Raw genomic sequence first — 17649 nt, 5'->3', positions numbered from 1 at the left:
CGATTCTATCCGCACGAATTTATTCGTCCCTGGCAGTCATTTATCTGCTCTATCGTACAGTGTAATCTCGATGGGAAGCTTCGCTACCGTTTGTGTTTTAATGACAGGAAGAGTGGCTCGACGAGAATCTGGGATCGAAAACTTACGATGTACGAACAAGGTCAAAAGTGTGCAGTTCTGGTTAAATCTCGTAAGACACGCGATCACGAAGTGTTTCACAAAATCTTTCTTAGAAAGGGAGTGTTTCGTAGAATCTTACGATCGAAAGAATTTTTCCGGCAATTGTTCCAAACTGGAGATAATTTGTTATTCTAAAAGAATAAGTTTGAGTCGAAAATGACGAAAAGAACGCAGAATGAGCGAAGGAGCTTTGAAATAAAAATTGAAACTGTATAGACAAATGTAATCGGCAATTTAATGTCTCGCAATAGGAGAGCAAAATCAAAGTTAAAATGAAACTTTGATACGAGAAAATCGACGTGACCGAATATTATACGAGAAATGGTTAATGTTGTTATTATAGGTGTGTGGTAATTAAGGTACAAACGACGAACTAACTATTCCCCTTGTTACTTTCACTTTTACTTGGAACATCCAACGATTCTCTAATAACACAAGAAACACAGGACATTCGTTCTAATGCTGGAACCTGTATCGAAGAAACGCAACGAAGCAGAGAAATCGTAGCCACGTGAGCGCCAGGGGGAATCATATCGCGATTAAAGGCTCGTAGCTCACTGAAAACGACAGGCTAACTTATCGTCGATTGGAAAGCACGTACGAGATACCGATGGTAGGAACAACATAGAGAAAATCCCCTCGCTCGTTTAATTGGAATCCCCTATCACGTTCGAGGGAGCAGGCTCCTCCACGAGTTGCTGATTAATTTCGCTAACAATTTTCGCCCGCCGCGTCGTTATCGAGGACAGAGACACTCTTTGGTCGAGTGTTCGCCAACTTCAAACACGGAGCGGGTGTTTTGTCTGCCGATTAAATTCCCTGACAATTTTTCTGTGAAGCTTTATTTGCTTAAAAGGGTTCTCGTACTGTATCCTCCCCCGTATCAATTTATTTTGCGATTTTAAGGTAATATCGAATATTTTCCCTGCTTGCGAGAATATAATCATTGTATTTTTAAAGACATTTTCAACGTGTACTTTCAATAACAGGGTATTTCGTTACAAATATTCCTCTTGTATTAAAATATTTAAGACCTTCTGTGTTTGTTAAAGCGAGAGCGAGTTTACTGTTGCTATAACTCAGTAGCATGATCCTATATGAAGGAGATTTCATTGCAAACCGTAATTTAGAATATCCAACGTGGTATTATAAAACCTGATGATTTCATATAAAAGGTAATAACAATATCCTCGCGTTTGATCATTATGCCCAAAAGAGGCGTTAAATCATATTTGATGAAAAAAATTCATCGATCCAGCCGATTCGAAGCGCTGCAACTGTCTTTTTTTCCCCTTCCATTTAGTTACAATGATCAAGAAGGATCATAAGCTATTAACGTCAGAAACGGTATAGGGCTCTTTATGATCAGTTTAACAGCTTCAACCGTGTATTTAGTCGTCTCAATAAATTCTGTAAATTTCTCCATGTTTAGGGTAGAAGATTATCCCAAGTTTACGATACGGACGACACACCTGTTATTTTCGACAAGTTCGAATTTTTTCACATTGCACGTTATAAAGTTTACAATTCGGACCACGTGGACGACTTAATTCGCATTTTGAGCGCTCGTCGGCTCCCTACAATAACAAACAACGTGTCATAAACTTTGACAACAGTTGAGAACTCGACAATAGACCACGCGACGATGTCGCTAACGGGACGTTACGCTGCGAACCCTCGACGAGAAACGCACAACTTGCGAGATGCCCACGACATTTCGACAGTCGCATGATCGAACAGATATAAATTCCCACCTGGTAGAAAACGTTGACGAAAACGCACTACCTATACTGACACCTGGAATATAAGCACCAGTCAGCACAGGTTAGAGAATAAAACACTTTGAAATAAACGTTCAAGAAAATCACTATCGTACTAGAACTCTTAATCAACGCTTCACCTTGAGCGTCAATATTGTTCATGGTTCGCGACCCCACCGAACAGTTACGATTTAAGCGATCGCCAACTGGTTGAAAGGTCGCAACACTTAACTTTTTTTACTCACACGCTAGTTTGTGACGGAACGTGTCTATTTTTATCGTAGTACTCTCCCCTCTCTATGATCGCATATTTTTCATTAATCTCGCCGAACGAACAAACGAATAAACGGAGAAGCGTGGCGCCGTGTTTTAATCGATAGAAGAAGAACACAAGTGAATTTTTCGTCGATGGAGAACCGGTTGTGGCAAACGGTGTATCCTTTTCTAAAAATCGTGCAATCGCCTCGCGTTAACTGCGCGTGCTTTACACCGTTAGCCGCTGCAATTTGTTCACGCATCATTATCGAATTAGCTTCTTGCGGTCGGTTTATTAGCGTATCCCAACGTGAAAAAGCCTAATTCCGATCGAACGCGCATGGACAACGATATCTTTCAGCTGTCTGCTTCACGATGAACTTGTCTCGATGGTTCGCCGTTTAGGGCGAAGGATGTTCAACTAGTAACGGTGTGTCGAAGGTTTAGAACACGGGGCTTCAGACTTGGAAGCCTGAAAACTGGCGTTCTCGAGGAATCATTGGGATAATTGATAGTTTAAGAGATTAGTAGGTTCTTGGAATTGGGTCAGTTGAGAATTCTGATGGTAAAGGTCTCTGATTTGTTTTATAGGCTTTGTAGTCGATCTCTGTAACAATGTTTCTGTATAATTATTTACGTATCTCTATGCAATATGTATTTTACGTTCGTAGGACTTTCACGATATTTTCGTACTGACAAAGAAACACTTCGAATCTGGGCGTGTCTGTTTTAACAGGACTTCCAGGATTGAATCGCTTTTTTAATTTGATTAATAGTGGAAATACATATTTTCTGACGTTTCCACAAGAAAAGATATAATGCGTAAAATTAATTAACTTCATAAGAAATTTCTCTGGAACAGTCGTTCGAGGTATACATATATCTGGTGCGTATTTTTTTTATCGACAATTGTCTACACCGAAGGGATGAAAGTAGCCGTTTTTAAAATTTAGTTCTTAATCAAAGCTGAGTTTTGACGAGGCAAAATTGAAATATATTTATCATTTTCATAGCTATTCTTAATCGAAGTTGAATCTTCTTAAAGATGCTCGTACTTACGTTTGCTCAATAGATCAGACAACAAGAAATGAAACTAGACAGCTTAATGGATACTTCATAAATAAACAAGATAAACAGGCATATTCTACTTTGATTCAACCGGTTGAGTGAATTATTAATCAGCAATGTTATTTCTTCCAACCTAAATTCATCGATCGACATTATCTCCTATTAGCTTAATGACTCCGAACAAACATGATAGACACGTCAATACGGAAATTCGTCATTAAACGATGAATCAACCGATTGGCAGGAAAAAGGATTAAGCAATACGTTCTTGGTCGAAAAAAGAATCTGGCGTTCGAGATTTATAAGGGTCTAACTGGCATAGTTAGCTTCGATTCCAAAGGATTCGCCTGGTGTGATTACGTTTCCCGTTCGTTGCGTAATTGCGTGTGCACAATCTACGAGAAAATCTACCGGTTCTCCTCGCCGCGTGCTTCGTGATCTCTGCTCTCCCGTCTGATCCGTAGATTTCATTTAGATTGGCGTCGAACGAACGTCCAGGAACCCGTTGCCCAGCTTCACCAGTGATCCCTGAGATTTATGTCGATCGCCGATTGTCCAAAGATATCCACGAAATACTTGGGAAGATACACTTAGCGAATTTTTTTACAACAGAGTAAAATTCAGGATCGCTGCCGTGCAATCTAGAATCTCCATCTGTATACTTTTTCGAATTTTATTCGTCCGAATAATTGAGCGATCGATACGAATAATCGACGAGTATCGAGAAATTCCTACCTTTCCGATCATTTTTACGCAACATTTTTCCTGAATATCGTACTCAATTATATTGTACAAATGTTTATATTTAACAAATATTTATTTCTGCTCATCTAAAACTTAGAAGAATCTGATCTATTTTATTACTTAAATTCTTGCGGGAAATTTTTTACGGAAAATGTTCTTTAGACATCCGATTTGCAAATATCGTAAGAATCTTCGTTTATTGTTTCACCAAAGTGGAATATCTCCATCGCTCGCTACATGTAAAATCTTCCATCGAACGATGAATCGCTGGACGCCAATTTTCCCCGAAACTGTCCCATTGTTTCCACCCTGTCAAAACGTCATGCTCTCTAACGTCAACAGCAACGAAGAGAGGTAGCTGGTAGAAAACTGTTATTAGCATAGTAATGGCGGTTAGAATTCGATGGGTGATGGGTCGATAGAAACGCGGATAAACGAGGGCGATAAGCGTTCTCGCCTGGTCGTTGACGTGAAAGGGGGACTGGGTTATTAATTAGTCGGCAGTCAATTAACCGAGCGATCGTCTGGCCTTGGCAACATCGCCACATGCTAAAGGTTTTACTCCAACTGAAAAGAACTTAATTCGTTAAGTCGAAGACGAATATTTTCGATAACGACCAGCCAGAGAACGATAGAAGCCCGGAAACGCGTTTCTCGCTGTTGCTGCTACGTTGCTGCTTGATCATGACCATTATGCGGCTAGCCTGTCATTATCGTCTCGTAACGGGAGACGCGGAATGACTCTATCGAATGGAGCAGAAAATGGTGAACGATTCGACGTATGTTTCAGACGATGACGCCTGTCGAAGAATCCTGCTGGAGCATGAGAGGGAACGAGAGGGAAAATTGCGGGATATTGCTGCCTCTTTGACCCAGCCACGCGTCAGGAGGATCAAACCGAGAACGTCCGAACCGACTAGGGACGTGGTGGATGCAGCTAACGCGGCGTATCAGGACAAATTCGTGAGTCTCGAGTTTCTATACCCGTTGAAGGATTTGGAGTTGTCATTTCACATCGTCATTCGTTATGGGTTTTCTTTTTTAAGATTTCAAAAGAAGCATCACTCTAGTATATTAGTCAAGAGTAGGCTTTAAAATATGAACTAGATTCGAAAGAAAAATATACTACCATTCAAAGTATAAAGTACAGGACAGGGCTCAAAAGATATAGATTAAGGTTAGAAGAAAGATATATTGCTCAAAAGATATAGATTAAGGTTCAAAGAAAGATATATTGCTCAAAATGGAGAATGTATAATTCAGAATCTAGGATAGGATTCGATAAAAAGTATAAAGGACGTACAATCTCTAGTCTGACTTAATGACGAGGCAGATGGTTAAATCCCCATGACTCTAAATAACTTCGATGTAGATGTCTTTTACGAGCCAGAATAATAGAAATTCGTCGTTAATACCATATACAGATCAGAGGTGATCCAGACGGATGTGGCCTGGACATTTCGGGGATAAGATATTCCCCTACGTCCGAACTGAGGGTTGATCTGCCTGCCGAGGATTTATTAAACATCAAGAAAGGCTGGCTAATGAAGCAAGGATTGAACAAGGTATATTACCAAACGTGACAATTTCTCGTGTAACCTTACGGTAGCATCGAATGTAGGTTAATATACGTAACGAGTGGTGTATTCTTCAGGAATGGAACAAGCATTGGTTCGTGTTGCGCGGTTGCGGTCTCATGTACTACCGTGATCCTTGCGCGGAAGATAAGGGTATCATGGACGGTGTCATAGATCTGAATACCGTTACCGCCGTCACGCCCCTTCAAGTCGCAAGAAATTATGGATTCCAGACCGTGGTGAGTGTGACCGGTGGATTTGCACGCGGTGATTTACGGTAATTAACATTCCGCATGAAAGAAAGAATCGGTCAACGGAAATCCAGTTACAGACCTTACGGGAGCTGCAATTTCCATCCTTTTTTTTTCATTCTCGTAGAGGCAGATACAATAAAAAACGAGTTGGTTTACATTGTCTACTAGCTGGACCGACTTTTAAGCGTTTGGTAGCTTCGCGAGATGTGTAACAGGAAAAATCGTAAGACCTCGTCTTCACTAAACCAACGACGAACCTCTTGTTCATGTTTTATGTTTCTTGAAAAAGTTATTGTTTGTTGCTCGATGTTTCATAACGATTTATAATGTTCCATAACGACAAGTATCGTTTTGAGATCGAAACAAAAACGAAATATTCCTCTGATTACGTGGCTTCGATATGATGGACAATATCTCCACAAGTTGATATTTGTCGAACAGCGTCTGGAACATGCAGCAACGACAAGCAACAAAAATTCCTTGTTGCTTCAGCGAGGACGTAACGTAACACTGAAGAATCGTTGAATTAGATCGTCGAAACCTATAATTAACTATGAATCCGCCGGAGGCTGGTTGGTCAATTGGATCGCCGGAATTAACTTCCGTGGCGGGAGTGGCTGGAAAAAGTCGCTAACTCAATTTCACGCTAGAACAGATCTTGAAACTCTTCGTTTATTCGTGTCACTGATCTCTGTCATCCGTTGTATCCCGCTGTTTGGCCCACATAGACGATAACATTTCAGTTACCTGCTTTCATAGTGCTCTGTTTTATCCGATGATTTGCTCTAGTCCGGTTGTTGCGCATTTTTCAAGGCCTGGGATGATCGAGGATCGACCGTGTTGTCCGCGGTCACCGCTGGTATACGAGCCAGTTGGATGTCGGCCATTCGGAGGGCTGCCAATTTACCAGATCCTGACAGTAGCAACGATTCTCTGACCGTTTGTCAAGATGGACAGCAAGATAACACGCCTCAATCACCTACTGCGTAAGTGAGGCGAAATATAATTGATTAAATAAGGGAAAAAGATTCGTATGAGCTTCTTAGAAGCCAAACTGATCAACTCCACTGTTTATAAAATTCTTCCAAGCGTTTCTCATAGTCTAAAGCGCTTTGAAATTTATTCAAGTCCACATTTGAATTTTAGATCCATTACGGACCGTGAGAGAGACTCGGTTGTTCCATCGACCTCGGTCACGCCACGCTCAGTGCTGTTCTCTTCGGACGAGGAGTATCGAACAGCATCCGAGGGTGGCAGAAGAGAGTCCGGTGATTGGTCAGAAGTCCCAGTGTCACCACCTCTCGTAAGAAACGGTGATTGGCCCAGTGGACTGAAGGGATCAAGCTGGTCAGATTCAGCAAACCATGAATGGTCAGAATTACCCCCGTCACCACCGTTGACAAGAACAGCTCTATCCCGAGTAAAAGCACGATCCAGATCAAGCTCCAGATCTAGAGTGTACAAGAGAAGCTGTAGCTCGCCTTTAAGCTCAAGAAGAAGCACGTTGGACAGCGTGAGGTCGGAAGATCTAATGATGGCTTGCTGCGAACTTGGAGAAGACGAGGACCAACATAATGGACACATGCAGAACAATAGTTGCCTCTCGAGCGCCAACGAGAGTCCCTTGATCGTAGAATTGTTGGAGAATCAGGTATCGATGTTGCGCGATCAGTTGGATCAAAATCAATCCCACCCAAGCACGCTACTAGTCATTATCGAGCGTCAAGAAAATGAAATAGAGAGTCTGAAGTCGCAGCTGAACGCGGCGAGAGCGGATGTTGCTAGTGCGGAGAAGGAGTTGTCCAGGTTGAGACAGCAGAAGGCTGAAGCTTCTATTAGGGAGAAGCAAGTCGATGAACTGTTGAATACCATCCAGAGAACAGAGCAACAGAGGAACAAGGATTTAGAGGACTTGGAGAAGATGAAGAAGATGTACAACAGAGATAAAGAGGTGTTGGAGTGCAAATTGCTGGAGACAGAGGCTATTCTTAGGGAGACGAGTGAACGCTGTGAGATGCTTACTAAGGAGTTGGCATCGAGTCATAGAACCGTTGAACATTTGCAGTCGGAGGTTACTTCATTGAGTAACAGATTGTCTCAAGGTATGTTGAATTTGAAATAAAATTGTTGTGGTGTTAATATCATTTATTACAATGTTGTTATATGTTTTATACATTTATCGTGTTGTTATGCAGGAATAGACGAAAACGAGCGTTTATATAGCAAAGTTAGAGAATTGGAAGATAAAGGGGGTCTATCTTCTTCAAGGGAGCGCGGGAGAAGTTTCGACTCTCTCAGTGATTTAACGAATATTGAGTTAGACCTAGACTTTGATACTCTTGATAAGGAAAGGTAATAAAGACATATCTGAAATTGTTGTATATAGCTACAAGTAGTTTGAAAATCATATTATATCTTTTGCATCTTTTATCCGTAGGATCGTGGAAGAATATGACGAACTGAGAAGCCGCTTTGAGAAAGCTATCCTGGAGATACGCGCGATGCGCAAGGAACTCCGTGAAGCGCACGCGATACAGGACGCACTGGAGCTAGAGATTTTTGCTCACAAGCAGGACGCAGCGAGTGTCAGCGAGACGAACCAAGCCCAGCTGCAGTTAATGGCAGCTAGGATTCAAGATTTGACGAACAAGCTTGCAGCTAGCGAGAAACAAGTGAGAACGTTGAAGCAGAAGTTGACTAAAGCTGAAAGTAGAGATAAAAGAAGATCGCTGTCGTTGAAGGGTCGTGAGTCCTTCCAGATCTCGCAAGAGATGGAGGACAAGCTGCTGGATCTGGAGAACAAGATCTGTGCTATAGAACGTGGAAAAGGTACCAGTGCGCCAGTATCAACTGGATGCAGCTCGAAGGAGTCGAGTCCTAACCCAAAGAAGGAGAAGAGAAGGGACGGAAAGAGTCTGGATCGTACTAGATTAAGAAGAAAATCGCTAGATAGTGCAACTAGTTCCGAACCGATGAAAGTGTTGATCAGACTCAGCACTCTAGAGACGAAGGTGGCAAACGTTACAGAAAATATGGCGAGTGACGCTGAGAAAGACTCTAGCGAGTGTAGCGAGATCAGTGCATCCTCCACCAGCGAAGTTTCATTGGAGATCATCGCGAGGTTAAGGAAATTGGAGAGGGTGGTGTCGAAATCGAAGAGGAGGCTGGAGAAGTGTTTAGGTTCGACACAAGCGGAGGATAAAGCAGAGAAGTGTTTGCGCGAGGTGAACGACATCCTGGACTCGTGTTTAGAATGTAAGAAAAACCAAGCTAGCGCTCAAGTGACCGAGTCAGTAGGCGTAGTGGTATCTAGACTAGAGACTATACTTAAAGATAAATTGAGCGAACTCACGAAGAGACGGCAGACGCTCGAGCAGAACGGCCAACTAAACGACAGAGAGAAGATGAAGCTGGTCGCGGAGAGAGTGGCGTTCGAGTTCATCGTTCTGAGACAGATCAAGTGCGCGATCGGCCGGACATTCGACCGGAGTGCCGTTCTCAGTGAATTGGTCGAAACTAGTCAGCTTGCCTCAAGCTTAATGCGTAAGATTCACGGAACTAAGCCCAAAACGTACCAAAACACCAGTTACATTCAGTATCTTACTAGAGTGTTAGCGAATAAGTTAGTACTAGTAGGTGGCGTGGCCGCGACGGAGACGACGACCAAGGAGGTGTCCGCAGCTCGTAACGAGAGCTTGAACTTCCTGCTGCAAAAACAATGCGAGGTGAACGAGATCGTACGGAAATATAAAGAAACGAAGTTGAGACAGCTCGCAGAAGCACTGGCTGCCGAAACGTTGAGCATGTCCGAGCAAGAGGATTTGAACAAACATCAGGTGACCAACTCGAATAAAAAATTACTGGAAGATCGACGAATTCGCGAAGCGTGGGCGTTGGCTCAAGAAACGGTCAGCAAAGAGTTGGTACAAGCTGAAGTGTCTCATGTGATCGTGCGTTGCGGCCAAATGTACGAACAGAACATCACGAGCATCACCGATGCTTGTCTCAACTTTGAGGGCGCGGAGAACGTAACGTTGGAATCTTGGATCGATGCCGCGCAGGCCAGACTCCGTCAAGAGATGGAACTTTCTACTCGCGAGCTATCCGACGTGTACGAGGAATGCCTTCATCAGCTGAAGAAGAATAAGTCGACGATAGTTGAATCGAAGTACGAGTCCCGGCAGTTGTTAACGGAATACGCGGACGTGATCGCGCACAAAGCTTTAATAGACGCCAGAATCGGGCTTCTTCAGGAGAATACGAGACAATTGACAATCTTCCCTGGGGAGACTTTCGTATCTAGTCTAATCCGAAACGACGACGTCCTTTCAAGTCTGCTAGAAGCGGACGACCACGAGTTCCAAAGCAATCCGATTCTCGACGCGGAGTACAGTTACCTTTATCAACAGTTTAGCAAGGACTGCGAGGAAAGGATATTCGGTTCAAAGCGTGCTTCGAAGGATCAGATAAAGAACGTTGGCCAGAGTTTGCATTACTTAGAAGAAGACTTAGTTGAATTGGGCAAACGCGTCCGAGGCAAATTGAGCGAAAATAACGAAAATACCGTGTGGCCTACGAAGTCGCCGACGGTTACCATCACCGACTGGTCGAGTGTGTGCGAAAAATGCTCGGAATTGCGCAAGCAGATCAAGAAGCTGAGCGACTACATGAATAGCGTGACTTGCAAACAGTGTGGCCAATTGCAAGAAACCATCGATAGGATAACAGCCGAGCATAATCAAGAGTTGGAGACATTGAAGCGCAATCAGGAAAGGGATTTGCTGGACATCAAAGGTGAACTAGACAATCAGAGACAATCTCTAACATCTCAGTACGAACAGGAAGCGGCCAGTCTACGAGAAAAGGCGAGAAAATTAGAACATAGACTGAACGCTATGGACTCTGAGCACTCTGCTCACGTGAACGAACTTAGAGCAGCTTATCAACGATCCATGAGCGCGGAATTGGACACAGATGCGGAAACAAGAAAGAGATATAAAGAAGAGATCAAGCAATTGCGAGCGTTGTGTGAAAAAGGTTTGCTGGCAATGGAGAATTCTCATAGACGCATTATTTCTGAGATGGAAGAGAAACATCGACAGGAATTGGAAAATCTAAGGGTGGAGAAAGAGCAGGCATTATCAGAAGAGACTCAGGCCACTCTTGCGGCTCTTGATGCTATGAGAAAGGCGCACGAACACGAAGTGCAGAAAGAAATAGCTAAGTTTAAGCAAGAATTTATTAAACAAATGCAGGCACGCGAGGACATTGGCGTGCTTCATAAAGAACACGAGTATGTAATTAATTCCTATTCTATATCTGTAAATTTTGAATAATCCATGAATTTATCATGATGATATATATTTTTTAATTTAGATATCTCTGACTATTAAATAACATTTATCAATTTATAGGGAAGAGATGGAGGAGATAAAGCAGGAAATTCTTTCGTTATCTGCAAAATATTCCTCTAAGTGTGTGGAATCTGCAGCCCTGGAGGAAAAAGTAGGATCCCTTACCAAACAACTTGCTCAAGCGCAACAGCACATCATGCAACTAGACGCGAGAAACAAACAGCTGAGGGCACATTTGGTATTAGAAACGAACGATGGTACGATCAACGACAGTATGCAAATGTTGAGGGGCAGGGACAACGAGATTGTCGAGCCGAGGGAGGAAATTCATCGATTACAACAGATGAAGGTAAACTTTTGATAGCTCTCGTCGCCATGAACGTGCCCCATTTACAGCGTAGATGTGGTTAACAAAAATGTACGATACTAAATTAATTAACTCCGCCGCAGTTACATGTTATGGCGCCCAACCCTTTCGAATGTTTCGAGCAAGCGCTTCTAGATAACGAAAAAGAACTGACAATTGTAAATAAATAGTAGTCATAAGCTAAAGATGAAGTTAGGTACAGAAAAGCTTTTGTGTTCGCAGGCTTTAACCGTTCGCGAATATTTAATCCTCGATTGGTAGGCAAGGAATAAAAAGATATTTTAACCCCATGCTTATTAAGATCTTTTCATTCATTCAATGAATTTTGTTCCTCGAAAGATCGCTTATAATATATTGATTTATTCGTATGAAATATATACAAATGTATTGTAAATTAATCGAGTGCCTTTTTTAAACAAAATTAAAATCTCATTCATATATTATGCAGTTATAAACTTAACCATTAAAAACATATCTACTTTCTTTCTAATCTAAGGGTATAATATAAAGGCACTAGATTAATTGAAGTACTTAACATAACACTAAAATTGCTGCCATCCTACCGGTAACCAAAAGTAAATACATCTTACCCCTAAAATAATGATTTAATATTTTACGATACGTAACGATAGCAGATATTCAAGATCCTTATTAGGAGCAGCGTTGACGGAGGTTTTACTGTACCTATCTGACCGATCGTGAGTAGCCCATAATTGATTGCCCCGGCGCGCATCGATCTCCAACGATCGTGTTAACCCACCCCCATATACCAGCCGCACTGACGCATTATATTTTCGATATTTCACTAACAGCATGGGGAGGCTCCTCGTGATACGTCCGGTGTGTCATCGAAATCTCCGTCGCTAAGCTACTCGCCGCAGCGTGTCCGGAGTAGTCACGAGCCGCTGCTCAGAGCGGCGAGCAGCGAGGAGCAGAGAACGACCGGCGAACGGCCGAGAAGCTCGCTGTCCACGTTGCAAAAGAGCACGCAGGACAAGCAGGCCGCGTTCTCGTACAAGCTTGAACGCGTTAAGTCAGTGTCGTTGCCTTACTCGAGTAACTTGGTTAGGCCGGGCAGTAGTTCTGGCGTGCCGTCGCACGATAGGAAAGAGGTGAGCTTAGGGCAAAAGAGCCAGGAGCGTAACGGCCTGGCATCGCCGCTTTGGGACAGCCTGAGACCAAGGACCGGACTGCCCCATCAGTATCAAGGTACAGAAGAAAGGTGAAATGGGAGGAAAAAAAGAAGCCGATCAGAAAAAGAAAGAAACGCTTCTGGTGGATCGCCGCCGTTTCTCGATCCTCCTCCTTTTCCTCGAACTCGTTCCTGCTTCTCTCTAATATGCATACTAGCTGCATTAGGCTTACGAGATATTCATACGCGTTGGATGGACATCGAGTCGAGTTTGTCTCATTGCTTTTTTCCTTTCGACGATTCGTTCGTTGACGGTTTAGCGAACTATGGCATGACTAAAACTAGCTAAAGCGTGTATCGAGATCTTTGTATTTTGTTTAACAATTCGTAAGAAAAAGCTTTTGAAATTTGTTACCAAGAAAGAGATGTGGGAAACGTAAGACTAACCGAGTGCTTTCTCCTATAAATTAACCACTTTCGAACATATTAATTCTGTTATAGTTATTAGTGTTTGTCGTCGAATCGAATTAATCGATCAAATTCTCAACGACTAACGCGTACAATCGCGTTGTTGTGCAATAATCGTTTTGTTATTTACATGTGTAACGTGTCGACGAGATTCGAATGTTGATGCGGATTGTTTCGTCCGGTTTTTCTCGACGACGATTTGTATTTCGATTTGACAAGCGTACGATCGCTGTTCAAGCAGCGATACGAAGCGCAGATATTAATCTTACTCGAAAGTTGTCTAACCAATTGCTAACCAAGAGACCTTTTAACGGTGTAACGCAAAGTAACCCCGCCTTCTCATGAATGTGATTTTGTACTCTTTCAATGTCTAATCTGTGCGCATAATAATTTTCAAGTTGTACTATTAACAGGTTTGGAAGCGCGTGGAATATATCTCTACCACAGAACTTTTATAAACTGGATCTTTTTAATAAAACTTTTTACACTTTCTTACTGGAGATCCTATTTTTGCAATCTGCAGTATACACGCGTCGAAATGCCAAGTTTTTTACACAGATTTCTACGTGCTTCCGAACACCAGCATCAAACTCTGCGAATATATTTGTAAGAGTAACGTCGCTTCACTATTGGGAACATAGTAGGTACTCTAAGAAAATCATTATACCCTTCTAGCCGTCGTATCGTCTGAAAATAATTAAGGGACATCGGTGGCAGTAAGACTGATCGAAAAAAATATAATTTCAATCTTCATGGTTTCTGAGTTTATCCAAAATTCCTTTATATATATTTCAATTATTTGATAAATACAAGAAATCTACGAGCGAAGCTAAGAAAAGTAAAATTTCAACTGTATACGTAGTAAAATTAATAAATTTCAGAAATCATTCTATAATTAGAAAGAAATCTCACAGTAATCCAGAACGTTCGTTCGAATTATATTTGTTTCGAAAATAATTCGTAATTTAGTTGTATAAAAAATATAGAAAGAAAGAAAAACAAGTGAAATACACGCGTAAATGGATTGTGCAAACCGGGTTAATCGTATTTCGAAAAAATTGTATTTCACACGAAAGGTGGCACAGCAGAGGTGCGAGTCGACAGCGCCGGCAGTGGCTGGCAGGGCAGCAACAAAATCGAAAAACAGCAACACTCGGAGGCATACGGCTTCCATGCCAACGATCCTCGCGCGTCCCGCCTCACCCCGGAACCCCCAGCTCTCTCCGTTGCAGGTCCGTTCTCTTTTTTGCCAATTAAGGAAAATCTTTCAACGAATTCATCGTCGACGCACTTCACCAGCTTGTTTTATTTCGACACGCCTCTTATTCGCACTTCATTTCATATTTTTTTTTCATTTTTCTTTTCAAAACGTTGCTTTGATTTGGTCTTCTTTATTTTGGTAGCTCAGTAGCTTGGGTCCAGTTTCAGCTTTGCCAGCTTTTCGTCTAAGTACAGGTTCCTTTATGTGTATTCAGATGGTAAATAATTGATCCTAAATTTTCTTATTTTATTTATTCTACTTCAAATTGGATTATTTATCGTTATTACTTGTACGTTGTGGGCTATACATTGCTGATGCACATTCACGAACCTGATCCGATCGTATGTATATACACTGCTCTTTTTATCCAAATTTGCCTTCGTACTTTGATTTCTATCTCCACGCGCATTTAGTGTTCTGGGTAGCACGGGTGAAAAGGGATCAGTCAACTGGACAATGAATAAGATAGAATTCTGTTTGCAGAGCTGATGAGGTCTCCAGCCGTGAGGTGGTCCAGCAGAAGTTGTCGTAGCCTGCCTCCAACGCCCACGCCGAGTTATCATCATACGCTCCACCCTCCACTACCAGCGGTGGGCATGGTCGCCGAGAGGAAGAAACGTTTCGAGCTCTGAATTGCTAATTAAGAATGTATCACTATCCTATTGGTCTGCTGAAATTTCAAGATTACGCGCATCGTCGAACGTATCATGGGCAGTAACTCCATGTAAAAAAAAAAACACACAAATTAATTCGTACGAATCGTTTTCAACTGGTGCTAAACTATAATAGTTGCTCGTTCAAAATCTTCCTCAAGGAAGACCCATGGATTTCGACTTGCATTGTCACATATTGAACATACGGCATTTTTTAGCATTTCCTTCTTTTTTTAGTGTTGAAATAACTGTTTATGTTATTTCTTTTTTTTTTTTTTCGATGACAATTTGCAAGCATTTCGTCACTGCCATAGCAAATAGAGCTTCGATGATAAAATGGAGCAATGTTCGTGTCAATTAATACGGTCGCCCGGGATCATGCTCGTCGTAACGTAACGATATTGAGCATGTTTATCAAGTAAACATGATTCAATAGCCGAAACGAGGCTCGGGTCCCGCGCGAGGCTCGCGAGTTCTGCTTTACGGTTGGACGCCTATCGCGAACGATAGGTCGTTTTCGAAGGGACTGTCTTTCTTCCGATTTATATCGATAGAATTTTTACCGGGTACCATTTACCAGGCCACCACTCGATGAGGCTGGTCCTTTGATACGCATTTAAACTTTCGATACGTGAATTTTTTCCCGTAGGACCGAGTAGTAGTCGTTTCGATCGACTTTCGCGAGCGACGTGCGTTTCTGGGGCATTATTTCAGCTGTCTGCCATTTCTCGTCACTTTATTCGTGATTGCATAAAAGGAAGTCATGCGATTATTGATCGGTGTCTGAACCCGTTTTGTTCGAATTTCTCTTTGGCTTTTTCTTAGCGCTTCGAGTTCAAATTCGAATTACAACGAGTAGCGCTTGAATATATCAAGAAATTGAATCTTCACTGAGATTATGGTAAAGTAACTATCTAAAAGAGACAAAATATTTTCATGGAATATTCTTTAAATGACGAGAAACGGCAAAGAAAGCGGCAGATGCAATGAAAGTACAGTAGAATGTCGATTATTCGAACGAATTACCAGTAATTAAATTGGCAAGATATGATTCACTTCAGAGATTCGAATATAGGAATCTTTAGACATATCCGAATCAGTGAGATCGAAAGTCCGGATAATTAACAATCTACCGTACTGTGAGTCATTTATACAAGTGTCGTGGTAGTTAACGCAATGTAACACATAAATGTATCGGTGTGAAAGTGTACTGACAAATAATTCATGAAGACCGTTGCGTTTGCGTTTTAATAAAAAAGAAAAAGAAACGATGAAATGATTTTGTACAATCGTAAGATTTGTTGTTCGCCATCTTGTGACTTTACGAGGGGGCTAATTTTAATCGACGATCGGCTCAAAGTTCGTCTTCTAGGGAGGCTTCAATTATTTCTTTTTTCATTTGTTGACAAGTCGTTCGTGACTATTATTATTATTATTATTATTTTGTTTTGTAAAGATGAGTTAGTGTGTTAAAGCGAAAAAATAACGATGATATTTTGTCGCGGCAAGAGAAGACAAGGGGCGTAAGATTTATTCTCTATTTCTATCGTTTCTTTCCTTTTTTCCTCTACTTACTTTCTTTTTCTATTTTGCACTGTTTCTCGTTAATTCTTCGTAGTTGAAAATATTTGTACGCTTGCTTCGCGGAAGGACGCGCGTTTTCCTCTCAATGTGTCAAAATTATCTTGGATAGAATCTTCGTTTTAGAAGAGTGCGCGTTTTCCTTTCCAGTTGAAGGCAAAATTTTCTTGGATAGAATCTTCGTTTTAGAGGAGTGTGCGTTACGTCCTATACGAGTCATCCTTTTTTTGACCATGGATATTGGCATTTATTTCTTTTTGGATCGTTTCTATCCAATTTTACGCGATCGTTTTACGAGGAAACGCGCAAAACTATGACTTGTCGCTGATCCGGTCGCGTGCGAATTTGATGGTTTGTTTATGCTCTTGTTATGTATAGATTCTGCACATAATTGAATATAATACGGCGTTGTCACATTGCACTGTGTATTACCACATATTTTCATTGTGTAAATGTTTTTGTCGGTTCGCGATATTATCATTTTTTGATGTTAATACTGTATAGTTTATGACGTTTTCAATTTAAGAAGCAAGAAAGTATAAATAGCCTAGAATTAACCCCTTCCATATGAAAATGGATTGTTTATATTATATGTTATTATTATTGTATTCTATATTATATATTGACGCGTTCTAGTGAAGATGTCGTACTACATCTTAATTGATGTCGACAGAAGCGATTTACAACAACAAAAAGAAAAGGATTATCGATAACAATACGATTCATTATCTCTTATGTAGAGTAATTACTCAGGATTGTTTAACATTTATAATATATTACGATTATACTTATTGTATTTGTATTATAATTTATAATAACGTTTGAAATAAAATATAGTAACCATTGACGTGAATATCCGTTTAATGAATATCTGTTTCTTTTATGTATATATTAGAAAGTGCTTCGAATATTCGAAATGAAATTTAAATTGTTTGTATTAGCGCGCAGATTCTATGCGCATGCGCAGGTACTTGAAAAGACTTCCAGTTTGAAAG

The 17649-nt window shown here is 41.3% G+C and overlaps 1 protein-coding gene across 4 annotated transcripts in view; it reads left to right on the top strand.

The window, feature by feature from the left end:
- The window catches only part of LOC126865205 (protein outspread), a 212732-nt gene extending 195225 nt beyond the window's left edge, over positions 1-17507 (top strand). The window contains exons 7-17 of one of the 4 annotated variants that reach the window (XM_050617443.1): positions 4798-4970; positions 5432-5572; positions 5662-5823; positions 6652-6824; positions 6985-7940; positions 8034-8190; positions 8276-11131; positions 11253-11541; positions 12372-12768; positions 14236-14391; positions 14904-17507. In XM_050617443.1, the coding sequence (XP_050473400.1) occupies positions 4798-4970; positions 5432-5572; positions 5662-5823; positions 6652-6824; positions 6985-7940; positions 8034-8190; positions 8276-11131; positions 11253-11541; positions 12372-12768; positions 14236-14391; positions 14904-15052 (5609 nt within the window). In that variant the 3' untranslated portion in view covers positions 15053-17507. The remainder of the gene's footprint in view (positions 1-4797; positions 4971-5431; positions 5573-5661; positions 5824-6651; positions 6825-6984; positions 7941-8033; positions 8191-8275; positions 11132-11252; positions 11542-12371; positions 12769-14235; positions 14392-14903) is intronic. The other 3 variants (XM_050617444.1, XM_050617446.1, XM_050617447.1) reach the window with 3 other exon arrangements.
- Positions 17508-17649: the final 142 nt, after the last annotated feature.

Source organism: Bombus huntii, chromosome 4 (assembly GCF_024542735.1).
Source record: "Bombus huntii isolate Logan2020A chromosome 4, iyBomHunt1.1, whole genome shotgun sequence".
Taxonomy (NCBI): domain Eukaryota; kingdom Metazoa; phylum Arthropoda; class Insecta; order Hymenoptera; family Apidae; genus Bombus; species Bombus huntii.
This window is presented reverse-complemented; position numbering and strand designations above follow the sequence as displayed.